The sequence below is a fragment of the Phacochoerus africanus genome, chromosome 15, assembly GCF_016906955.1.
Source record: "Phacochoerus africanus isolate WHEZ1 chromosome 15, ROS_Pafr_v1, whole genome shotgun sequence".
NCBI classification, from domain to species: domain Eukaryota; kingdom Metazoa; phylum Chordata; class Mammalia; order Artiodactyla; family Suidae; genus Phacochoerus; species Phacochoerus africanus.
This window is the reverse complement of record NC_062558.1, coordinates 139,141,139-139,158,638: the sequence shown is the minus strand read 5'-3', so window position 1 is coordinate 139,158,638 and position 17,500 is coordinate 139,141,139. Positions and strand designations below refer to the sequence as shown.

General features: G+C 54.2%; 1 protein-coding gene across 11 annotated transcripts in view; it reads left to right on the top strand.

Moving 5' to 3' along the window:
• Positions 1 to 17,500, top strand: part of EBF3 (EBF transcription factor 3) — a 115,943-nt gene that overhangs the window by 64,589 nt on the left and 33,854 nt on the right. For 7 of the 11 annotated variants that reach the window (XM_047760679.1, XM_047760678.1, XM_047760676.1 and 4 more), the window contains exons 7-8: positions 11,652 to 11,733; positions 15,113 to 15,257. In XM_047760679.1, the coding sequence (XP_047616635.1) occupies positions 11,652 to 11,733; positions 15,113 to 15,257 (227 nt within the window). The remainder of the gene's footprint in view (positions 1 to 11,651; positions 11,734 to 15,112; positions 15,258 to 17,500) is intronic. The other 4 variants (XM_047760677.1, XM_047760675.1, XM_047760674.1 and 1 more) reach the window with 1 other exon arrangement.

The window sequence follows — 17,500 nt, the reverse complement described above, 5'->3', positions numbered from 1 at the left end:
CTCGTTTCTCTCTGTTTCGTGTGCAAGCACTGAGTTATGGCCTGGACGGGGGTCCGAGCAGGGCTGGCCCCTGCGTCCTCTGAGCCTTCCAAGTGGCCCTTTGGGCAAAACCCGGGGGAAAGAAGTTGCAGGACACAACCTACTTTCTTTCTTTTTTTTAAAGACAGGATGTTCTTCAATTAATTCATCCTGGCCGCTTTCCTCAATTCTTTTACCATCTGCGTAACTTAAGCGTGAGGGTATCTAGTCATTGAAAAGTGAAGGGAAGGTTCGCCCCGTCTTTTCCTGTGAGACTCACCAGGGACAGGCCGCTGGCCCTTTCGCTCCCAGGGGGCTGTGGAGGCTGGGGGCGGGTGTGGACAGAGCCCCCTCCCAGGAAGTCGGCTGGGCGAGGAGCCGGAAGGTGAGCTGGGACGACCCAGCCTGGAGGGGTGGGTCCCAGGCTGGTTTGAGGCCGGAGCTGATCCTGGCTGATGCTGGTGCGCAGGAGGGCATCTCCCCTCTGACGCCGGGCGAGAAGCCCTCTAGTGGGCGCTGGCGGCACTGCGTGCCTCTCTGCCATCAGCACCAGTATGTCCCTCTGGACCCCCAGCTCCGTGTGGCCCCCCAGCTCCGTGTGGCCCCCGCGTCCCAGTCAGAGGGGAGTGAAGGGGGGGCGGGGGGGGGGTGCCTTGAGGGCCCCGAGCGCAGTGACGGGAACACGCCAGGCTGTCCACGTGCCAGGGCTTGACGACAAGCAGAGGTGGCACGCCGTGTCCTTTGCAGAGAGCAGACAGGCCCTTCCTGAGGACATGCTCACCTGCCTCATCACGAGGAATGCCGGTCCTGTCAGCTTATCCTCTTGGAAAGTTGCAGTTGAGCAGAACCAGCGGAGTGGCGCTGTCTGGAGGCCTGGCGGCCGCCTCCACCACTCAGGCTGCGGGGGGTGGGGGGGGGTGGGAGTGGGGAGCCGAGGTGGGGGCGCTTTTCCTGGCCACACTCTCTGCTGTCACTCCCCTGGCCTGCCCTGTGCCATCTGTAAAGTCCTGTGTACTCTGCTCACACTGGGGTTTTGATAATTCTCTACCTTTTTTTTTTTTTGTAATTGCAGAATCATAAAATATTTTAATTTCAAGGTTAGCAATTTTCTCTTGCATACTTAATTTATAATTAGCTGGTTTATAAACCTGTTCTGCGAATATAATTTTACTGTTGCCAAATGTTCTTCATGAATAATTAAGGGCAAATCCCTATTTATCAAATTATTAATATACCTAATAGCCTTGTTTATGAAAACAAGGCATTGGAGTTGGATTTAAAGAAAGGCCTTCTCTGAGGGATCTGGTGTTCGGTTCCCACCAAGGCACAGGCCCTCTCGGGGTGTCTGCACAGAGGGACGCTTGTGCTGTGCTGATGTCACGGCCCCCGCCTTCTTTCCTCCACAAAAGTCCAGGTATCAGTAGGTGGGCAAACACAATGGGCATTCACCAGTGGGACTGGCCTCCCTGGCCTCGGGGACAATGTCGTTTTTTGTTCCCAGCCGTTCACCGGGAGCGTTTCGGGGAGGAAACGTAGCAAATGAAACCAGCCTTTCAGCCTTTCAGGGTCTCCTTTGGCAGGAACCTGCCTCCATTAGCAGTGTGTCGCTGTTCAAAGCGCAGAGAGCAACTTTTACGGGCGAGTTTGGACCGAAGGACCGGACACGCCGTAATCCCCGGCCCTCCGGGTTACATGGCCCGGCTCGTATGGGGTTCGGGTCCAGGAGATGGAGGAAGAGCCCCATCAGCTTTCCCTTCAGCTTGGAGGGAAAAGGAAAACTCGCTGGGTGTGTGTGTGTGTGTGTGTGTGTGTGTGTGTGTGTGTGTGTAACGCCCCTTGGGGCCTCGCGCCTTCCTCCCCCTTAAATCCCGTCGAGGACCGCTGTGGGCCTGCGTCGGATCGTGTCCCCAAGCGGACACCTCTCAGTAGTTCCAACAGTTGAAGCGGTGCGCAAAGCCAGGCTGCCAACGCGGGACGACCCACTTAAAACCAAACTTGTGGGGCGTATCAGCCGCCGCTCCCGCTTCCCGCCGGGTGTCTTAGGGCCGAGCCTCTCTCGGGAGTGCGGCAGCCGCAGCCCCAGCCCGGGAGCCTGTTGGGTGCTTGCTGACGGCCGGCCGCTGGGTTTGCCGCCGAGGCTCCGGAAGGAGCGAGGGGCCGAGCTGCTCTGTTCCTGGGGCCGCCATGTGTGAGCCCCACGCCATGTGTGTGCGACTCCGTGTGTATGATTCATTCCAGAGCAGTTTTAGTCCTCATAAAATATTCATTTTGGTTGTGCAGGGCCCTGTAATTGCCATCTCTCACCCTGAATTATTTATGCCTTGCACAGACTGACAAAGCTTTGCCGTGCGGCCCTAGATGAATCGGAAACACGGATCTTTGCTGCCAACAGCATTATAGTTTCACCAAATATGGCACCAGCGTCACTCTGGGCTGCCTCATCTCTAAATCCAGCTTTTCTTGATTTGACATTTTCTTTACTCTTCCATTGTCTTAGGCAGGCAGAAAGGTTGCCTCTTAACTCGAGCAGCACCCTCCCCTGCTTGCATTATAGCCGCTGTGCTTGAGCGCGCTAATGCATCTTTATTGCCCTCACTTTTTTATGCTCGGTAACAAGACAGTGCTCGGGCTCACTTTAGAGCCATATATTATACATTAGCGATAAAATGATGCAAATGGTCCTGAATACTCTCTTCAAACAGATCAGCCCGGACCTCGCTGCTTGTCACCAAAACAGGAAGTAAAGGGTGACTGGGAACATGGGCTGTGCGCAGGCCCCCGCGAGGGTCCCAGGTGGGGGGCTGGCGACTCGTAGGGGCTCCTCCGCGGGCGGCATCCCAGAGGCCTCTGTTCACCCCCGGCCTCTCCTGGGCTCCCGGCTCGCCCCGACGTCTCCCCTGGAGTGTCCTCGTGCCTCTGCGCTCCTGCCTTCAGACTCCCTCCCGGCCAGGGGGACACGGCGCGCACACGCTGCCTGCCACCCACGCGCCCTGCACGCCGGAAATGGAGGGCGTGGGGCTCTTGTCCGAATATTTAGGGAAACCGTGTATCCTGAACGAGGCGCCGGGAGGCTGGCGCTCAGGCTGCGTGCACCTTCCCATAGCGGAGAGGAGAGAAACCCAACCGGCTCTGAACCTCGGGAGCCTGCGTCTCCCAGCCAAGACAATGACACCAGGCGACCATTCCAGCGAAACATCCCCGCGTGCCGAAGGGCTCCGGGAAAGATGATCTGCGGAATATTCACACGCAGAGCTGCTCGGTGGCACGGGCAGCCAGGCAAGGGTGGCCGTGATTCTAGCACCGCGGGCCTTCCCTGCGCCACAGAAAGGGATTAATTTATGGCTCCTGGCTCATCAACAAAGGGAGGGGACGGGGACGGCTCGGCGCTGTTTCAAGTAATGGATGACCTGGACACACATTTCTCTTGTATTTGTTGACACGCAGGAGTAATGAAGTTAAAGCTTTGCACACATGTGCCCCTCATTAAGCTGCATTACCTGCATTAAAACTAATAATTGCCACTCAGAGCTGTGCTCCCATTAATCATTTATAATGTTTTAATAAGTTTTTAATCAGGACGTAGAAGACTAGAGAGGCTGGCATGGGCGGGTTCGACACTGGTGTCCTGTGTGAACGCACAGGCTGGATTTAAAATGTGATTTTTTTTATGAATAATTCAGCCCACAAAGATGATTGTTCTTAATTAAGCACGCTGGCGCGGGCGAGGGAAAATGTGTGTCAGAAGAGGAAGGGCGAGTGAGCTCTTTCCCACCTGGACACCGGGGGGGTGGGGGGGGGGGTGGCGGGGGTCGGGGGAGACCCGGACGCCCCCACCCAAAATCTCACGTGGGCGTTGAGGGTGACCCCCGGGGCCGGCAGGAGGCTGACCGGCAAGGACAACGCCCCGTTATCCTCGGATCCCTGGGAACGCGCACACGTGTGGCGGGAGAGGCTTGACGCCCTAAGTTTGGATAAGCAGAAGGCCCTTCGTCTCCGCGCACCAGGTCTCTGTGGAAGTCTCCCCTGGAGCTGGCAACAAGTCAGGGGGTGCGTCTGATGCGAGCCAAGCGATGCTGGCATTTTTCTTAAATAAGGAGCTCCGTGATCAGAGCTGGCAAATAGAGCAGTGTCCAGAGGGAGTGAGGAAGCCGTTTTAATGAGCCCGCAGCGAAAGACAAAATACGGACTGATTGACAGGGCGACTGATCTGCCGGGGAATCATGTCCATGCCGCGTCGCCCATTAGAAATAGAGAAATAGGTAAAGGGGAGGCGGGGAGACGGCCCTCGAAGCAGGAACCCTGGTGTAAACACGGCGCACTTCACGTTTCTTTTGTGCCTTGCGGTTGACTTCGTTTACACAGATAACCTTATCAGAACTATCAGGAAATATCAGGAGCAGTTAGAGAAAATACTAACTAGAATCCTGACACTGAGCCGGGGAGGGCGACTGACAGAGCCCGGGGCTCGGGGAAGCGTTTGCCTTCCCAGTGTCTACCTGGGTTTTACTTATCTGAACACATTACAATCACCCGGAAAAGTTTAATGCAAGTCATACAAATTTCTCCAAAAGGGGAGCTTGGCGGCAGGATCTGTGATGGGGGCGGATGTGGAACTGGCCAGCAAAGCTATTAAATCCCATCAGATCTCTTTGGTATCATTGTAATGAGAGTCATTGCAAAAGTACGAGATCATGGTATCTATAAGTGCCTCTTGACAGCCGCTGCTGAAATTGTGATGAAAAGAAAAACCATTATAGCAGAAATTTAGTGATAAGGCTCTTTGGAGGGACGGTGGGGCCTGGCGTGGCTCCAGACCGTGAAGGGTTAATTTTCTAAACCTAATAATGTTCGATAGTGAGGTATTTGTCAGGAGATAAAGAAGCGATAGAATCTGGGAAGTGGGTCCCTTGGTGATTGTAGTACAAATATTGTTAATGCGGTGTGGTTACTGCCGCGCGGGCAAGTAAAATAGCCCCAGTCCACTAGAGACAGGCTCTGCTACAGTAGAGCAGGAACCTCCAGACAAAGGCCAGTAATTGTTGAACCGAGAGTCAAGCCGTGGATATTTCCAAATCCTCCTGCATCTGCATCTCCACGCAGGATCTCATGTGCGCCGGGGGACGGTGCGCGTGCGCGCGCACACACACAGGCCCGGAGAGGGGGCCCTCACCAAGGACATCTGGGCGCAGCCGTAAAATCCAATCCGCTCACCCGCCGGCCCCCGTCGTGATGACGTCATGCAGGCCCTACAAGTATATGAGACCCATAACTTGAAATGTACAAGAATTTAATAAGTCTGGTGTTAAAGCAATTTGTCATGGCATATTTGAAGAATAAATCAGCCTAATGGAGCAGATTTTTGCCTCCCGTATGGCATTACAGACCGTGAGCCCAGTAATAGCTAATGGCAGGAGTGGGAGAGACAGCGAGCCTGACATTAAGACCCCGCAGTTTGGAAATCCGATCCGTATTGACCTGTGTACCATCTCCGCGCGAGATCTGATATCAGCAGAATGTACTCTTGTATAGGAGCTGCTCATTACAGGTCTTGTGAAGGAAGCGCATTGTCGCTGAGCTCCAGAACCCGATCGGCTAGGATGGCTCCGTAATCAATACCGCCGCGACTGATGGCCCGGCGCACGCACACCACAGCTGCGGCCACCGATTTCAGGGACTTCCCAGTAATTAGCCGGGACTTGGAGGAAGCACTCCACTGCCGGTCACTTTCTTATCAGTCAGGGAAAAGTCTCTTAAAGGCTCTATCTTTTCACTTGACTCTTTAACTCTTTCCTTGCACGAGGGTGGGAGCGGCCGCAGCCACCGACACCCCAAGAGGGTCGCTGGCCTCCGGGGCTCCCCTCCCGGCCTGCAGGGACGTCCTTGCTGCGGTGGTGAATCGAAGCCAGGTGGATGTCACGTGAAATCACCCATTTTAAAGCCAAGAGTTCAGCGGCATTTGGTCCCGTCACAGGACTGTGCCCTGGTCGCCACCACCACTGTCTAGGTGGGAAAGGAGCCCCCCGAGCTCCTGAGGCCCTGGCTCACCATCCACATGTGCCCCGCCCCGCCCCTGCCAGCCGCCAGCCACCAGCGCGGGTGGTGACTCTCAGACCTGCACCCTCTGGTTGGTTTTCTAGGCTCCCTTTTCCTTGTCAAGGTTATCATGTAGGAAGAGAATCTCCTGGTTTTGCCTTCTGGATTCAGTAACTGAAAACGTGGGGGCTCGGTGCGGGAGGGGGGGGGGCGGGGGCGCTCCCTGCTGCCTGGAACCCTGGCTGCTGTCTGCGCTGTGATTTACACCCGGATGGTTTTGGGATTTTTGATGGATGACACGGAAGCCTATCCATTGCTTTTAGTTTTCGGCTTATTAAGAGCGTTGCCTTAAAATGGAGAGTCGAGCCCCCCCCCACCCCCACCCCCACCCCGATATTTTTGGCTCGGGTTTCCTGCATCACCCGTGATCGAGGGTCAGGAGAGGAGGCAGGGCCCCCAGCCCGGGGCTCAGTCGCGGTCACTGCTGGCCCTGGGACAGCCCAAATGTAACAGTGAAGGCATTTTCATCTCTGCATGGAGGGTTTCTGAGAGGCCGCAACTAGGAGGTCTCAGGCAGGGGACTCCGCATGCAAAGGACCAGCCGTCAGGGCTGTGCCACGTCCCTTTTCCTCCTCGTTCCCAGGGTGCACGCGCCAAGCCCACTGCATTCCTGAGGAGCCGGCCTATGTCTCCTCTGACCAGAGGGAAAGAAATCATGATTACATGATTAGTGGCTCCGGTGAGGTGAGGAACAGCGGTGGCGGGAAGGCGGTGAGGGTGAGGGGTATTAATTACCCAACACTTGCTGGCGAGATAATTTTATCAGTGATTTGGCCACTGGTAAGTTGCAGCTTTGGATCAAAGTGGGCAAGTTCTTAGCTACTGGAAATAGGAGGGAAGGAAATGGTATCAGATGAAATGCATCTCGTCAGCTTTTCTCTGACAAACCAAATTCATTCCTTATGTAATTGATAACGGCCTTGGCCAATTACTTCACACATTACAATACACAGAGGCCCCCTTTACAGGTTTTGCAGGGCTGTAATTAGCTATGCTAATATCCCCTTTATTGGCCCTAATATTGCTCAACACCTTTTGCCATCCTGGAACCCACTAGAGCCCCATGGCCTGTCAGGACCGCTGATTATTGAGAAGGATAGCTTTAATCAAACATAATTGCAGTTAATTTTTCTCTCCTGCTCTCTGTTGCCAGCGTCTAATGCCACGGACTCCTTGATATTCCATTAAATTACAATTAAACAGCCTCCTTTGTTTCTGATTGTCCTGAACACACCACAAAGTTCTATAGCCGCTTAAAGGAGAGTGTTTGGTCCTAATTGCCTGCTCGCTCACAAAGGGCCAATTTACACAATACCCATGTAGAATTTAAACAGTTCATAATATAATGGATATTACACAGGAGCCTAACACTACAATTAAAATGATTTTCATCAGATAGAGAAGCTCTGGTTAATCAGCTTCATAAAAGTAAATATAAATGAACTAATTCATAGCTTAAACACACAGAAACGGAGCAGACTTTGAAATTAGTCACTGCGGTGGGGGCGTGCCCTCGTGCTGGGGCACCTGCCGTGGCTCCAGGTAGAACGGGGCCGATCCCGCTGTTTGTTTGAGCCCCGTTCACGCCCCTGAGTCCTGCCGCGGAGCACTTCCGGTCACGCTGGCTTGTCAGGAAGGATGCTGCCAGATGCCACCAGGACCAGCCTGAACGTTGTGCTGCGGCTACACCCAGGGCCTCCGAGCGGTTTAGAGCGGGACTGAGCGCCCTGCTGGAGGGAGGGCGGGCCTGGCCACCTCCAGCTCCGACGCAGGCTCTCGTTGGCCGACCCTGTGGCGCTCCGTCCCGCCGCCCCAGAGAGGACCCCTGGGGCCCCTTTACTGGGCGCCCCCAGGTGGGAAGGGACAGCTCTCCCGCATAGGCCATGAGGGCCAGACGTGGATCCTCTCTGGATCCCACGAGCTCGGGGGGCGGGGGGAGCCTGCTTTCAAAGTTCCGAGGTCACACCTTCCCCTTCTCGTGGCCGCTGAGACCTTTCCGGGGCTTCGCGCGGTTTCCGAGCAGAATGTGCTGGGGCGCTGGTGGGGGGGGGGTCTCCACGGACGAGCTATGGGCGGTTTGCCCTGAGCTGCCGCTTCCCCTCCTGCCTGGGAGAAACAAGTAAATAAAGCCCATATTTCAAGCTTGATTTACTCTGGTACCTACTGTGAAAGATGATGACTCTTTAGGGAAATAAGACAGGGTCAGGGAATTAGTGCACATAATGGTCACTTTGATGACGGCCGGCAGACGCCCCGGGAGCCACTGTACACAATTAAGCGCGATGTACTAATGACAGGTTAGAATTTTTATCGTCTCTTGGCCATTGAGCAGCAGATCCATGGTTAGCGGTAATAAAGAGTTTATTGGTGTTAAAGCCAAAGATTTTCTGACATAGGGAAGATTTTTCCCTTCATAACAAGAGCATTAAGTCCTTTGTGTACCAGACTCTGGAACTGAGATATGTAGAGGGGTTGTCAGATATTTCTTAGGAAAAAGCCAATTAAAGGGTAATCGAGTAAAGGTGAGAACGGCCGTCTGATCCTACGTGTCCACCTTCCCTCCTCACCCTCCCGAGATGCCCAAAGGCCTCCTGAGCCCTTGCTGCACGAGAGCACACGCCCACTCCGGACGTGGCTGTGGTAGGTGTCTGCAGTCCCACGCTGGCGGGACTGCACTGCCCGCCCACCTCGGGGAGGCCCGGGGATCCCTGAGCTCAGTGTCACCAGGTATTGAGAACGCGGGTTAAGACCAGGCGAAAGGCTCCTCTTCCTCCTCCGTCTCTTCCCAGGAGGCCTGTGTCCCTGGGGCCTGAGTGGTTGGGAAGGATGCTGCTCTCCAGGGCTTTCCACTGAGATCTGCAGATCTTCCTGGGCTTTCCACTGGGATCTGCAGATCTTCCTGGGCCTCCACTGGGATCCGCAGATCTCCTCTGGTCTCCGCTGAGATCTGCTCTTGAGAAACTTGGGAAGGGGTCCCGCCATTGCCTCCGCCTCCAGAACATACATGTGTACAGGTGTGCCTGTCCCCTGCTCCAGAGGTGACCGTGAGGTGCTCAGGTGCTTATGGGGGCTCTGCACCCCACTGTGTGCTGCTCGTTTCTGCCGCTGGCCTTAGCGAAGGCCCATGGTGCCAGGCCCACTCGCGCCACAGCGACCGTGCCTGGCGTGGCCATTCAGTCTCAATGCCCACCCTGCCGTCCTGGAAGCAGAAGGGTGCGCTGGCTAAAAAGACACGGAGGAATTTAAGGACACCTCCTCTGGAGGGCCAGCGACTCTCAGACCATGAAAAGCACCCCCCCACCCCAGACGGCTCCAGGCAGACGAGCGGCTGGCGCCTGCTCCGAGATTAGCCGGTGGCAACGTGTGGCTGTCCCCAAAGCGAAGGCCTAATTGCCTGACAGGACGATAACTTTGCGACGCCCTCACCTTGTTAGGCTCTTTCCGATGCGATGCGGTCGGGTGCGGGGCGGCCGCAGGTGTGTGCCTAATTTGCCTCGCTGCTGAGCGCGGAGCTTAATTGCACGGTGGCTGTTAGGGGAAATTGGTGGGTGGACGATCAGGTGACTGCATGCGGTGGCAGATGGTGTTAAGAGGCCCTGCGAGCTAAGTGTGGAGGTGAGGCGAGTTAATAAAAGATGTAAATTCCGGCCTAAAACAGTGAGGCCGCGCGGGATGTAGGAAAATTTAATTAAGTGGCCACTCTTCTTTTTCCCATCAATCGGCTTGTCTTCTGCCGTGGAAGAACGTCACCCGGGATAGGATGGGAGATGAACCCACCTGTCCTCGTGTTTTGGTTTTCTGATATGACAGTCGTTCGGGGGGAAGCCTTGACCGTCAGGTCGAATTCAAGGAATCACACGAAGCATCATAAAAACTTAGTCGTCGCCCGTCAGCCGGGCAACGTTGGGGGAGAACGTAGAGACTTCTGCTTAGAGCCCTGGGGGACGGGGGGGTCCGCGCGGGCCCAGCTCTGGGGGGCTCGGGACGCCCAGGGCCTTCTCAGGGGAGAGAGGAGGCTTGGGGCTGAGACCCCCAGTTCTCCCCGAGGCTGGCGCTGCAGCCGGGACCCCCAGCATCTGTCCACTCCTAAGTGAGCCAGAGCTTCCACGTTTGTCACAGCGCCGAGGGAGTGGGGAGGACAGCGTGGCGATTTTGTCACAGCATCTGAGCACGCGGCCAGGACCCCCGAAACGTCATGCTTCTTTCTGAACCAAGGACAGGCCTCGGCAGGAAACAAAAACAGCTCAGCGTCGGGCCTCCCTTCTCTCTGCCTGAGCAACAGCTTTCTTGCCACACCAGGGTTGTAGATGGGTGCCTTAAAACCACGTGTAGGGAGTTCCCACCGTGGCACAGTGGGAACGAATCTGACTGGGAACCATGAGGTTTTGGGTTTGATCCCTGGCCTCGCTCAGTGGGTTAAGGATCCAACGTTTCTGTGAGCTGTGGTGTAGGTTGCAGATGGGACTCGGATCTGATGTTGGTGTGGCTGTGGTGTAGACCAGCAGCTGTAGCTCTGATTAGACCCCTAGCCTGGGAACTTCCATGTGCCGTGTGCGTGCGGCCCTAAAGATAAAAAAAAGACAAAACAAAACAAAAAAAAACCAAAACACATGTCGGCCTTTCATAGAAGTCATTGTAGCCCTTGAAACAAGGCCCCAAATCCTCTCGGAAGAGTTGGATCTGCCGTGACTTTAAAAGGTCACTTTTGAGGAGTTCCCGTCATGGCTCAGTGGTTAACGAATCAGATTAGGAACCATGAGGTTGTGGGTTCGATCCCTGACCTTGCTCAGTGGGTTAACGATCCGGCGTTGCCGTGAGCTGTGGTGTAGGTTGCAGACACGGCTCGGATCCCATGTTGCTGTGGCTCTGGTGTAGGCTGGTGGCCACAGCTCTGATTCAGCCCCCAGCCTGGGAACCTCCATATGCTGAGGGAGCAGCCCCAGAAAAGGCAAAAAGACAAAAACAAAACAAAACAAAAAAAGTCACCTTTGAGCGTGTGTTTACCTGGGCAGAAGTGGCCCTGGGCTTGGGCTGTGAGGTAGAATTCAGCAGATCCAGTTAAATTTGAATTTTGGACCAACGACAATTGTTTTAGGAGAGATTTGCCCATCCTAAAAAAGGATGCATCATTTATCAACAATTCAGCTAGAACTAGGTTCCTGTGTATCTGTTGGCTGAAGCTGTCAGCCTCCTCTGGGGTGGACACTTCCCTAGCGGTTAATGGTCAGCTGTGCAAAGATCCAGGCAAGAAATGGCCAATCTCAGTCACATAAAGTGACGTTGTCATAAAGCTTGGAAACCCCCAGTGCTGAGACCAGTGTGAGTCTCTCCTTCCATAAGGGGAGCTCTTCTGCCCTGGCTGTTGGACCCAGAGGCACCTGCCCAGCCTCCCCCGGATCTTCTCAATGTTGCCCCCTACAGGGCAGGCGGCAGGCGGCGTGGGGACCGCTCCCTGGCTCCTCATGCAAGAGTGTCTTTCAGAAAGCTTGTGTCTTTTGTCTGCTCACCCTAACAAATATCCATTTTTTGTATCTTTATAGATTCTTTCTAAAGTTTTTCCTCAAGTGCAATCAGAACTGTTTGAAGAATGCAGGCAACCCTCGGGACATGCGGAGATTCCAGGTACTTCTTGCAGAGACGCCCGGGCCACGGGCCGGACTCGGGATGGGAGAGTTGGCTTCTCTGATGCTGTTGCTGTCTGGGAGCCCAGCTCCAGCTCCTAAGGGCTTGGGTGCAGACCAGAGCGGGCTCGCTGGATCCAGTCTCCAAATCGAATGCTTTGTGGAGCCTGGCCGTGGCCCATGACACCGTGACACCAGCTCTGGAAGCATGACCGGGGCTTCTGCTCTGAGGACGGGAGGTGTGCGGGGCGGGCGGGGTATCCTGGAATGAGGGCAGTCAGGGCGGTAGGTCGAGTTGGGTTCTGGCTTCCGTTCAGCCGTGGTGAGTCCTCTGGGCGCGTTGCCAAATGACGGTCTGGGATTTCTTCAGATAAAGTCCTCCCGAGGGTTAGCACCTACTTGAGGCTGTTTCTGCAGCTGCACCTGCTGACCATGCTTGCTTGATTAGAATTCGGAGTCCATGCCATGCAGATGGCCTTCCTTTGGGGAAGGTGTAAGATTTGCCGCGGGAGAGAACCGCTGTGTACCAACCGCCTAGAGCGCGCAGGACCGAGGGGCCTCCTGGTGGAGGGGCTGCCCCCGCTTGCTGCAGGCTCTACCAGTTCTAGAATGTTTTCCCAGCTCGGTGTCCCTCCCCCGAGGCTTGGCTCGTCTCGCCTCCTTCCCTCCCAGCCTAGGAGCTGGACTGTTCCCGAACCCAGGCTAACTCGCCCACTGCTTTGCCTCAGATCAAAGGGTTCCCTCGCAAGGAGAGGGGCGGAGGGCCAATGGCTTCAGAGATAAATTATGACCGAGTCATATTTTCCTTGCCTTGGTTTGTGAATGACTAGGAGGTGACTTCGGGGTGAGGGGCTCAGCGCACATGATGGATTGTTCTACTGATTTTAATTGTAAAAGTGTCTGGGCTGGGATGCAAAACGGCTGCCGATCCCTAGGAACCAGAGAAGAATGGGGAGCTCCCCGCAAGCTGGGGCGTGACTGAATGGTTCTTTTTGGGGATTTAGAGTAGTTTACCAAGGGATCACTCAGGGCATTTTTTTTTTTTTTAAGAAAGTTTAGTTATGCTTCAGTCTTTAGGTGAAACATGTGACATCTGTCTTGACATCCAGCTGGCCAATCAGAGCAGGTGGAGCCTGTGGGCCGCCTCCAGTCAGGCTGTGAGGCTAGGCAGTGTCTCCTGTGCACAGCTGGGGTGCTTCCATTTTCCTTGCACAAGGCTTCCTGAGGGGTGCTGCTCCGTGGAGCAGAGTGGGGGTCACGTGTGTGCTCACCACTGGCTGAAGGCCGTGGCAGGGACACGCTGTGCTTCCCACTGAAAGGACCGCCTCTGATGCTTCAGCTCATCTTCCTGCTTCTCAGAAGGTGTAACTGGACTTACAGTGTGTCCGGGCCCACACAGCATTTCCAAGTGGTGTCACAACCTCAGCACCTTTCTGCAGGTGCGCTGCAGGGCTGGCCCGGCTGAGAAGCAAAACACAGCTTGTCTGCTCTCTCTGCTCAGCTGCGCTTTTCCCGTGGTGACTGACCTATATACAGATGGCAGAGCAAAGACAGTGTCCTTTTTTATTTTTATTTTTACCTTTCCTTGTTTCTCTAACTTATCCTGGTCGAGGGACATAGAGAGGCTCACGTCAGTGGCTCGGTGTCAGTTCTCTGTCTTTCTTGGCATCCCACGCGGGGGACGTGGTGGTAGCGGTCCCTCCGTGCCTGGGGCGGGGGGCCTGGCAGACAGACCACAGGAGTGCGCCTGCGTGACCCCGGCAGCCCTGTATGCCCTGCGTAGGGGCTGTCAGGCCCGTGCGTCCCCAGCGTGGTGTCAGGGCCACCCCTGCCAGGGCAGCGCAGACAGCCTCCCCTGGGCAGCAGGTGAACGGGGTGGTGTTGCGATGTCTGAGCCTGGACCCGGGGGGCTGGTGTGGCCTGACTCCATGCCGAGGCGCAGAGGGCCTGCTGTTGGGAAGGACCTGTCCAGGAAAGCGTCCCCTGCCTTTGGGGAGGCCATCCTGTCTCACAGTCTTCTTCTGGGGCCTAGAATTTTTTTTTTTTATAAGTCAATTACGTACACATATATTTACATCTAAATATGTAGCTTTGGCTTTAAAAAAATCATGTTTATTTACAGTCACTTACATATGTCATTAGAAAAGCAAATGGACTTTTTTTAAAGAGCAGTTTTAGGTTTACAGAAAAATTTCATGGCAAGTGTGAAGACTTCCCATGAGCCCCTGGGCTGCCCCTCCCCCCGTTATTAACGTCTTGGTTGGTTGGCTCCTTATTAACTGAGGTCGGCCACGGCCTTGGCTGTTAAATCCCCTTCCTTGCCATGTGCAGACCCTCCTGGGTCCCCGGCCCTGCCCAGCTGATCTCTGTGGGGTCGTGGTGCTGGCCCTCCCCCTGCCCAAATATGCCAAAGAGCTAGGCTCCCCACACCCCACATCCAGCTGTAGCCCCGAAATCCTGCTATGATACCCAGGCTGAACCTGGGCTCACAGCCCTGCTGCCCCAGCTACTCTGGAAATAAACTCCCTGAGCAGCCCCTTCTCTTTAAGGGAGGTCTCAGGGTCAAGGCCAGGTGCAACTTCCTGTTTCCAGCGTCCACTAGGGGGCGCCATTTCCGGGGTGCTTGTCACCAGCTCCCTGGGAAGTGCCTGGGGTCCCTGTGAGCAGCTGAGAGCGTGGAAAGGCCTGTCCCCATCTCTTCCCTGTCTGCCCTCGGACCTGGGCCTCGGAGGCGAGCCGCTCCCTCCAGCTGGAACCGCAGTCCCCAGCGTAGCCACCTCGGAGGACAGAGAAGTGATGCTCTCCTATTCAGCTCGGTCTTTTCAGATGCAAAACCCTTCATTTACCAGACATTGGCTGTAATTGTAAAATTGACTCAGGGATCATTTGATGATAGAAGGTGGGGAGTAGAAGCAGCTTCTGATTTATGAAGCCTCCTTTTTTTGGGGGGGGCAGCTCTGAATCCTCACAACTCCTCAAGGAAGGACAGTCTCCAGTGAAGTAATTTTCATTAGATAAACTATCTAATCAATATGTGAACAGATCAATCAAAACAGCGGCTTGCAAATGGGTGGCTGAGGGGTGTTTCTGAAGCTAATGGCTAGAAGAATATTTCTCTGAATTGAATTCACTTGTTAGCATAATAAGAGATTAAACTGTAATTAGTGCAGGGGGTTTTGAAGAGAAGCAATCTTGAGTCAAAACAAAACAACCCACCCACCCCATTAGTCAAAAAAGCAGTGAATGCACTTTGCTTAAAGGGGGGCCTGGGAGCGGGCGTGGGTCGTCCCTTGCCTGTGACCTCCGGGGCGGTCCGGGAGCTCGCCGGGCACCTGTGGCAGGTGCGCCGCCTCCGGTTTCAACGGCGCTTGTCTCCGCAGGTTGTCGTCTCGACAACGGTCAACGTGGACGGCCACGTGCTGGCCGTGTCCGACAACATGTTTGTACACAACAACTCCAAACACGGGCGGCGGGCCCGCCGCCTGGACCCGTCAGAAGGTACGGCCCCTTCTTATCTGGACAATGGTAGGCACATGTTACATGTCTTTTTTTATTTGCGATGCTTCTTTTTCTTTGCGCCATCCTTTCTGTTGGTTCATGTCGAGTTGATGCCCCTGGGCCCCCTCGCTGATCGGAGCCCCCTCCCCGTGGGGCAGGTGTCCCCAGAGTGGACCAGGACAGAGCCCCCCCCCAACTCCGGGTTCCCCTCCCCTCCCTCGTGGGGGGAGGGGAGGGGAACCCGGGGCTCAGCGTGCCCACCCCCCTCACCTGCCATAGCTCTCCCTCAGTTTTTTGGTTTGTCTCTTTCTAAGCTTTCTTTTGCTTAGAGCTTTTCTTGCAGTTTTATTTTTATTTTATTTTGGCTTGTCGCAAGCCCCCATCCCGGGTTTCCCCAGATGTTCCGGGCCCATTTCAGTGGGTGCCTTTATCCTGGTCCCATGAGCTCAGGATGGATTTCAAGGGCCACCTCCTGCCCCTTGATGGGGAGAGAGAGAGAGAGTGTGTGTGTGTGTGTGTGTGTGTGTGTTCACAGGTGGTGGATGGGCGAGGGGGTGAGAAAAGAACAGCATACAATGTTGCTCACCAAATGATGCACTTCTTGTTTTGCTTGTTAAAAGAGGTAACAGTTAAAAGACGTGAGGGGCTAGAGAGGCAGGGGTGTAAGTCAGATTCAGAAACACTCAGACCCTGGGCTTCCCAAGCCACTCTGTGCCGACACGCAGGTGCCACCCGCTTATCACACCCCTTCTAACCTATGACCCTTTTCCCCTATAAAATAGTTCATAATAACTCTGAGATTCTGACCAATGTGAACTGTTGAGAGAGTAATGTGAGACTTTTTTTAAAAAGTGAATTGCAAACAAAACAGCACGATTAAATTCTTTAGAGCCAGGCGCCCACAAGACTGAGCGGATTTCAGCTGCACCCTCCAGCCTGAGGTCTTGGGTTCAGGAGCCGCCTGTGCGGCAGACAGACATACGTGCAGGGAAATGAATGGGGCGTTTGCAGGCCATCAGAATGAAATGTGACTCAGATGTAAAAACTGGAAGACAATTTATGAATCCGCCGCGGTCTGCAAAAATAAACTAATTTGTTTTTCTACATTAATGGCTGAGGTAGAAGAGAACAAAAATATAATAATTAAAGGTTGCTCTGGGCGCCAGAGTCATTAGAACCTGTGACGTGCTGTTTACCTCCTTCCTATGCACTGAAGGTAGGTGTGTGTTTTGCTTAGCAACCATCACTAATGAGGTTCACAATTAAGAAGGTTGAATCCCATCCTCAGTGGCCCGCTTCCCCAGAGAGCGGAGCTGGCAACGCGATCGGTTCAAGAGGCTCCTCAGCCCTCTGGTGTTAGGTTCTAGTCTGGGTCCAAAATCAGCCTCCTTTAATGAGCTATTATGATCTGAGCAGAGTACAAGTATTTATTTTTGTAAGTAGCATGAAAAAGCATTTGACCGTGAGCAGAAAATACAGCATTTAGAAAAATAAAGGCCACTGGTTGGGTACCTTGGAGATGAAACTCAACTAATCAAAAGCTATTTGCAGAGACAGTCTTTCTTTTTAGTATGTTATCAACATGTAAGCCAAGTCAGTTTCTCTTAAGAGATAGAAATACCTTGCCCCCCCCCCCATGACTCATACTTAAAAGGCGCAGATAGGCTACTCTGAGAACCAGCACTTAGGGTCTTTCAGAAGGAGGCCTTGGTCCTTGGCAAGGTTTTTGTTGGTGCTTCTGTAATTAATGCCGGGTCTTTCAAAGGCCCCACGAAACACGTCCGAGCTCTCTCTGGGATGAAGAGAGGTGCCTCCCGGGCTCCTGTCACTTCCTGGGAGGGCTGACACTCAGGGCGCTGGTTTTCGAGTCTGGCCCTAAAGCCCATTTTCTTCCTTCTGCCTGGTTAGTGCCTAACCTAGGGATGGGGTGTCGGCTTTGAATCAGTCCCACAGTCTTGAAGGAAGAAGTGCCCCCTAAACCACAGAGCTGTGCTTCTGTGCAGCCTTTGCTGGCTAACACCTCATTATCCAATCATCTAATATTCACCAGCAGTGTGTACACACTTGCTGATCGTTTCCAAGTAAACTAATTCCCCCTGCTGCTGCCGTGGATGTCTGCCACCGCGTCCTTTGAGCTCACAAAAAGCAAGGCAGATTATTTACAGTATTGAACACAAGCGGGGGGAAAACAACCGTTCTACCTTCCAGCACGGCCCAGTCGAACTCAGGCTTTCCTTTTTTTTTTTTTTTTTTTCCCCTTGTCACTTGTG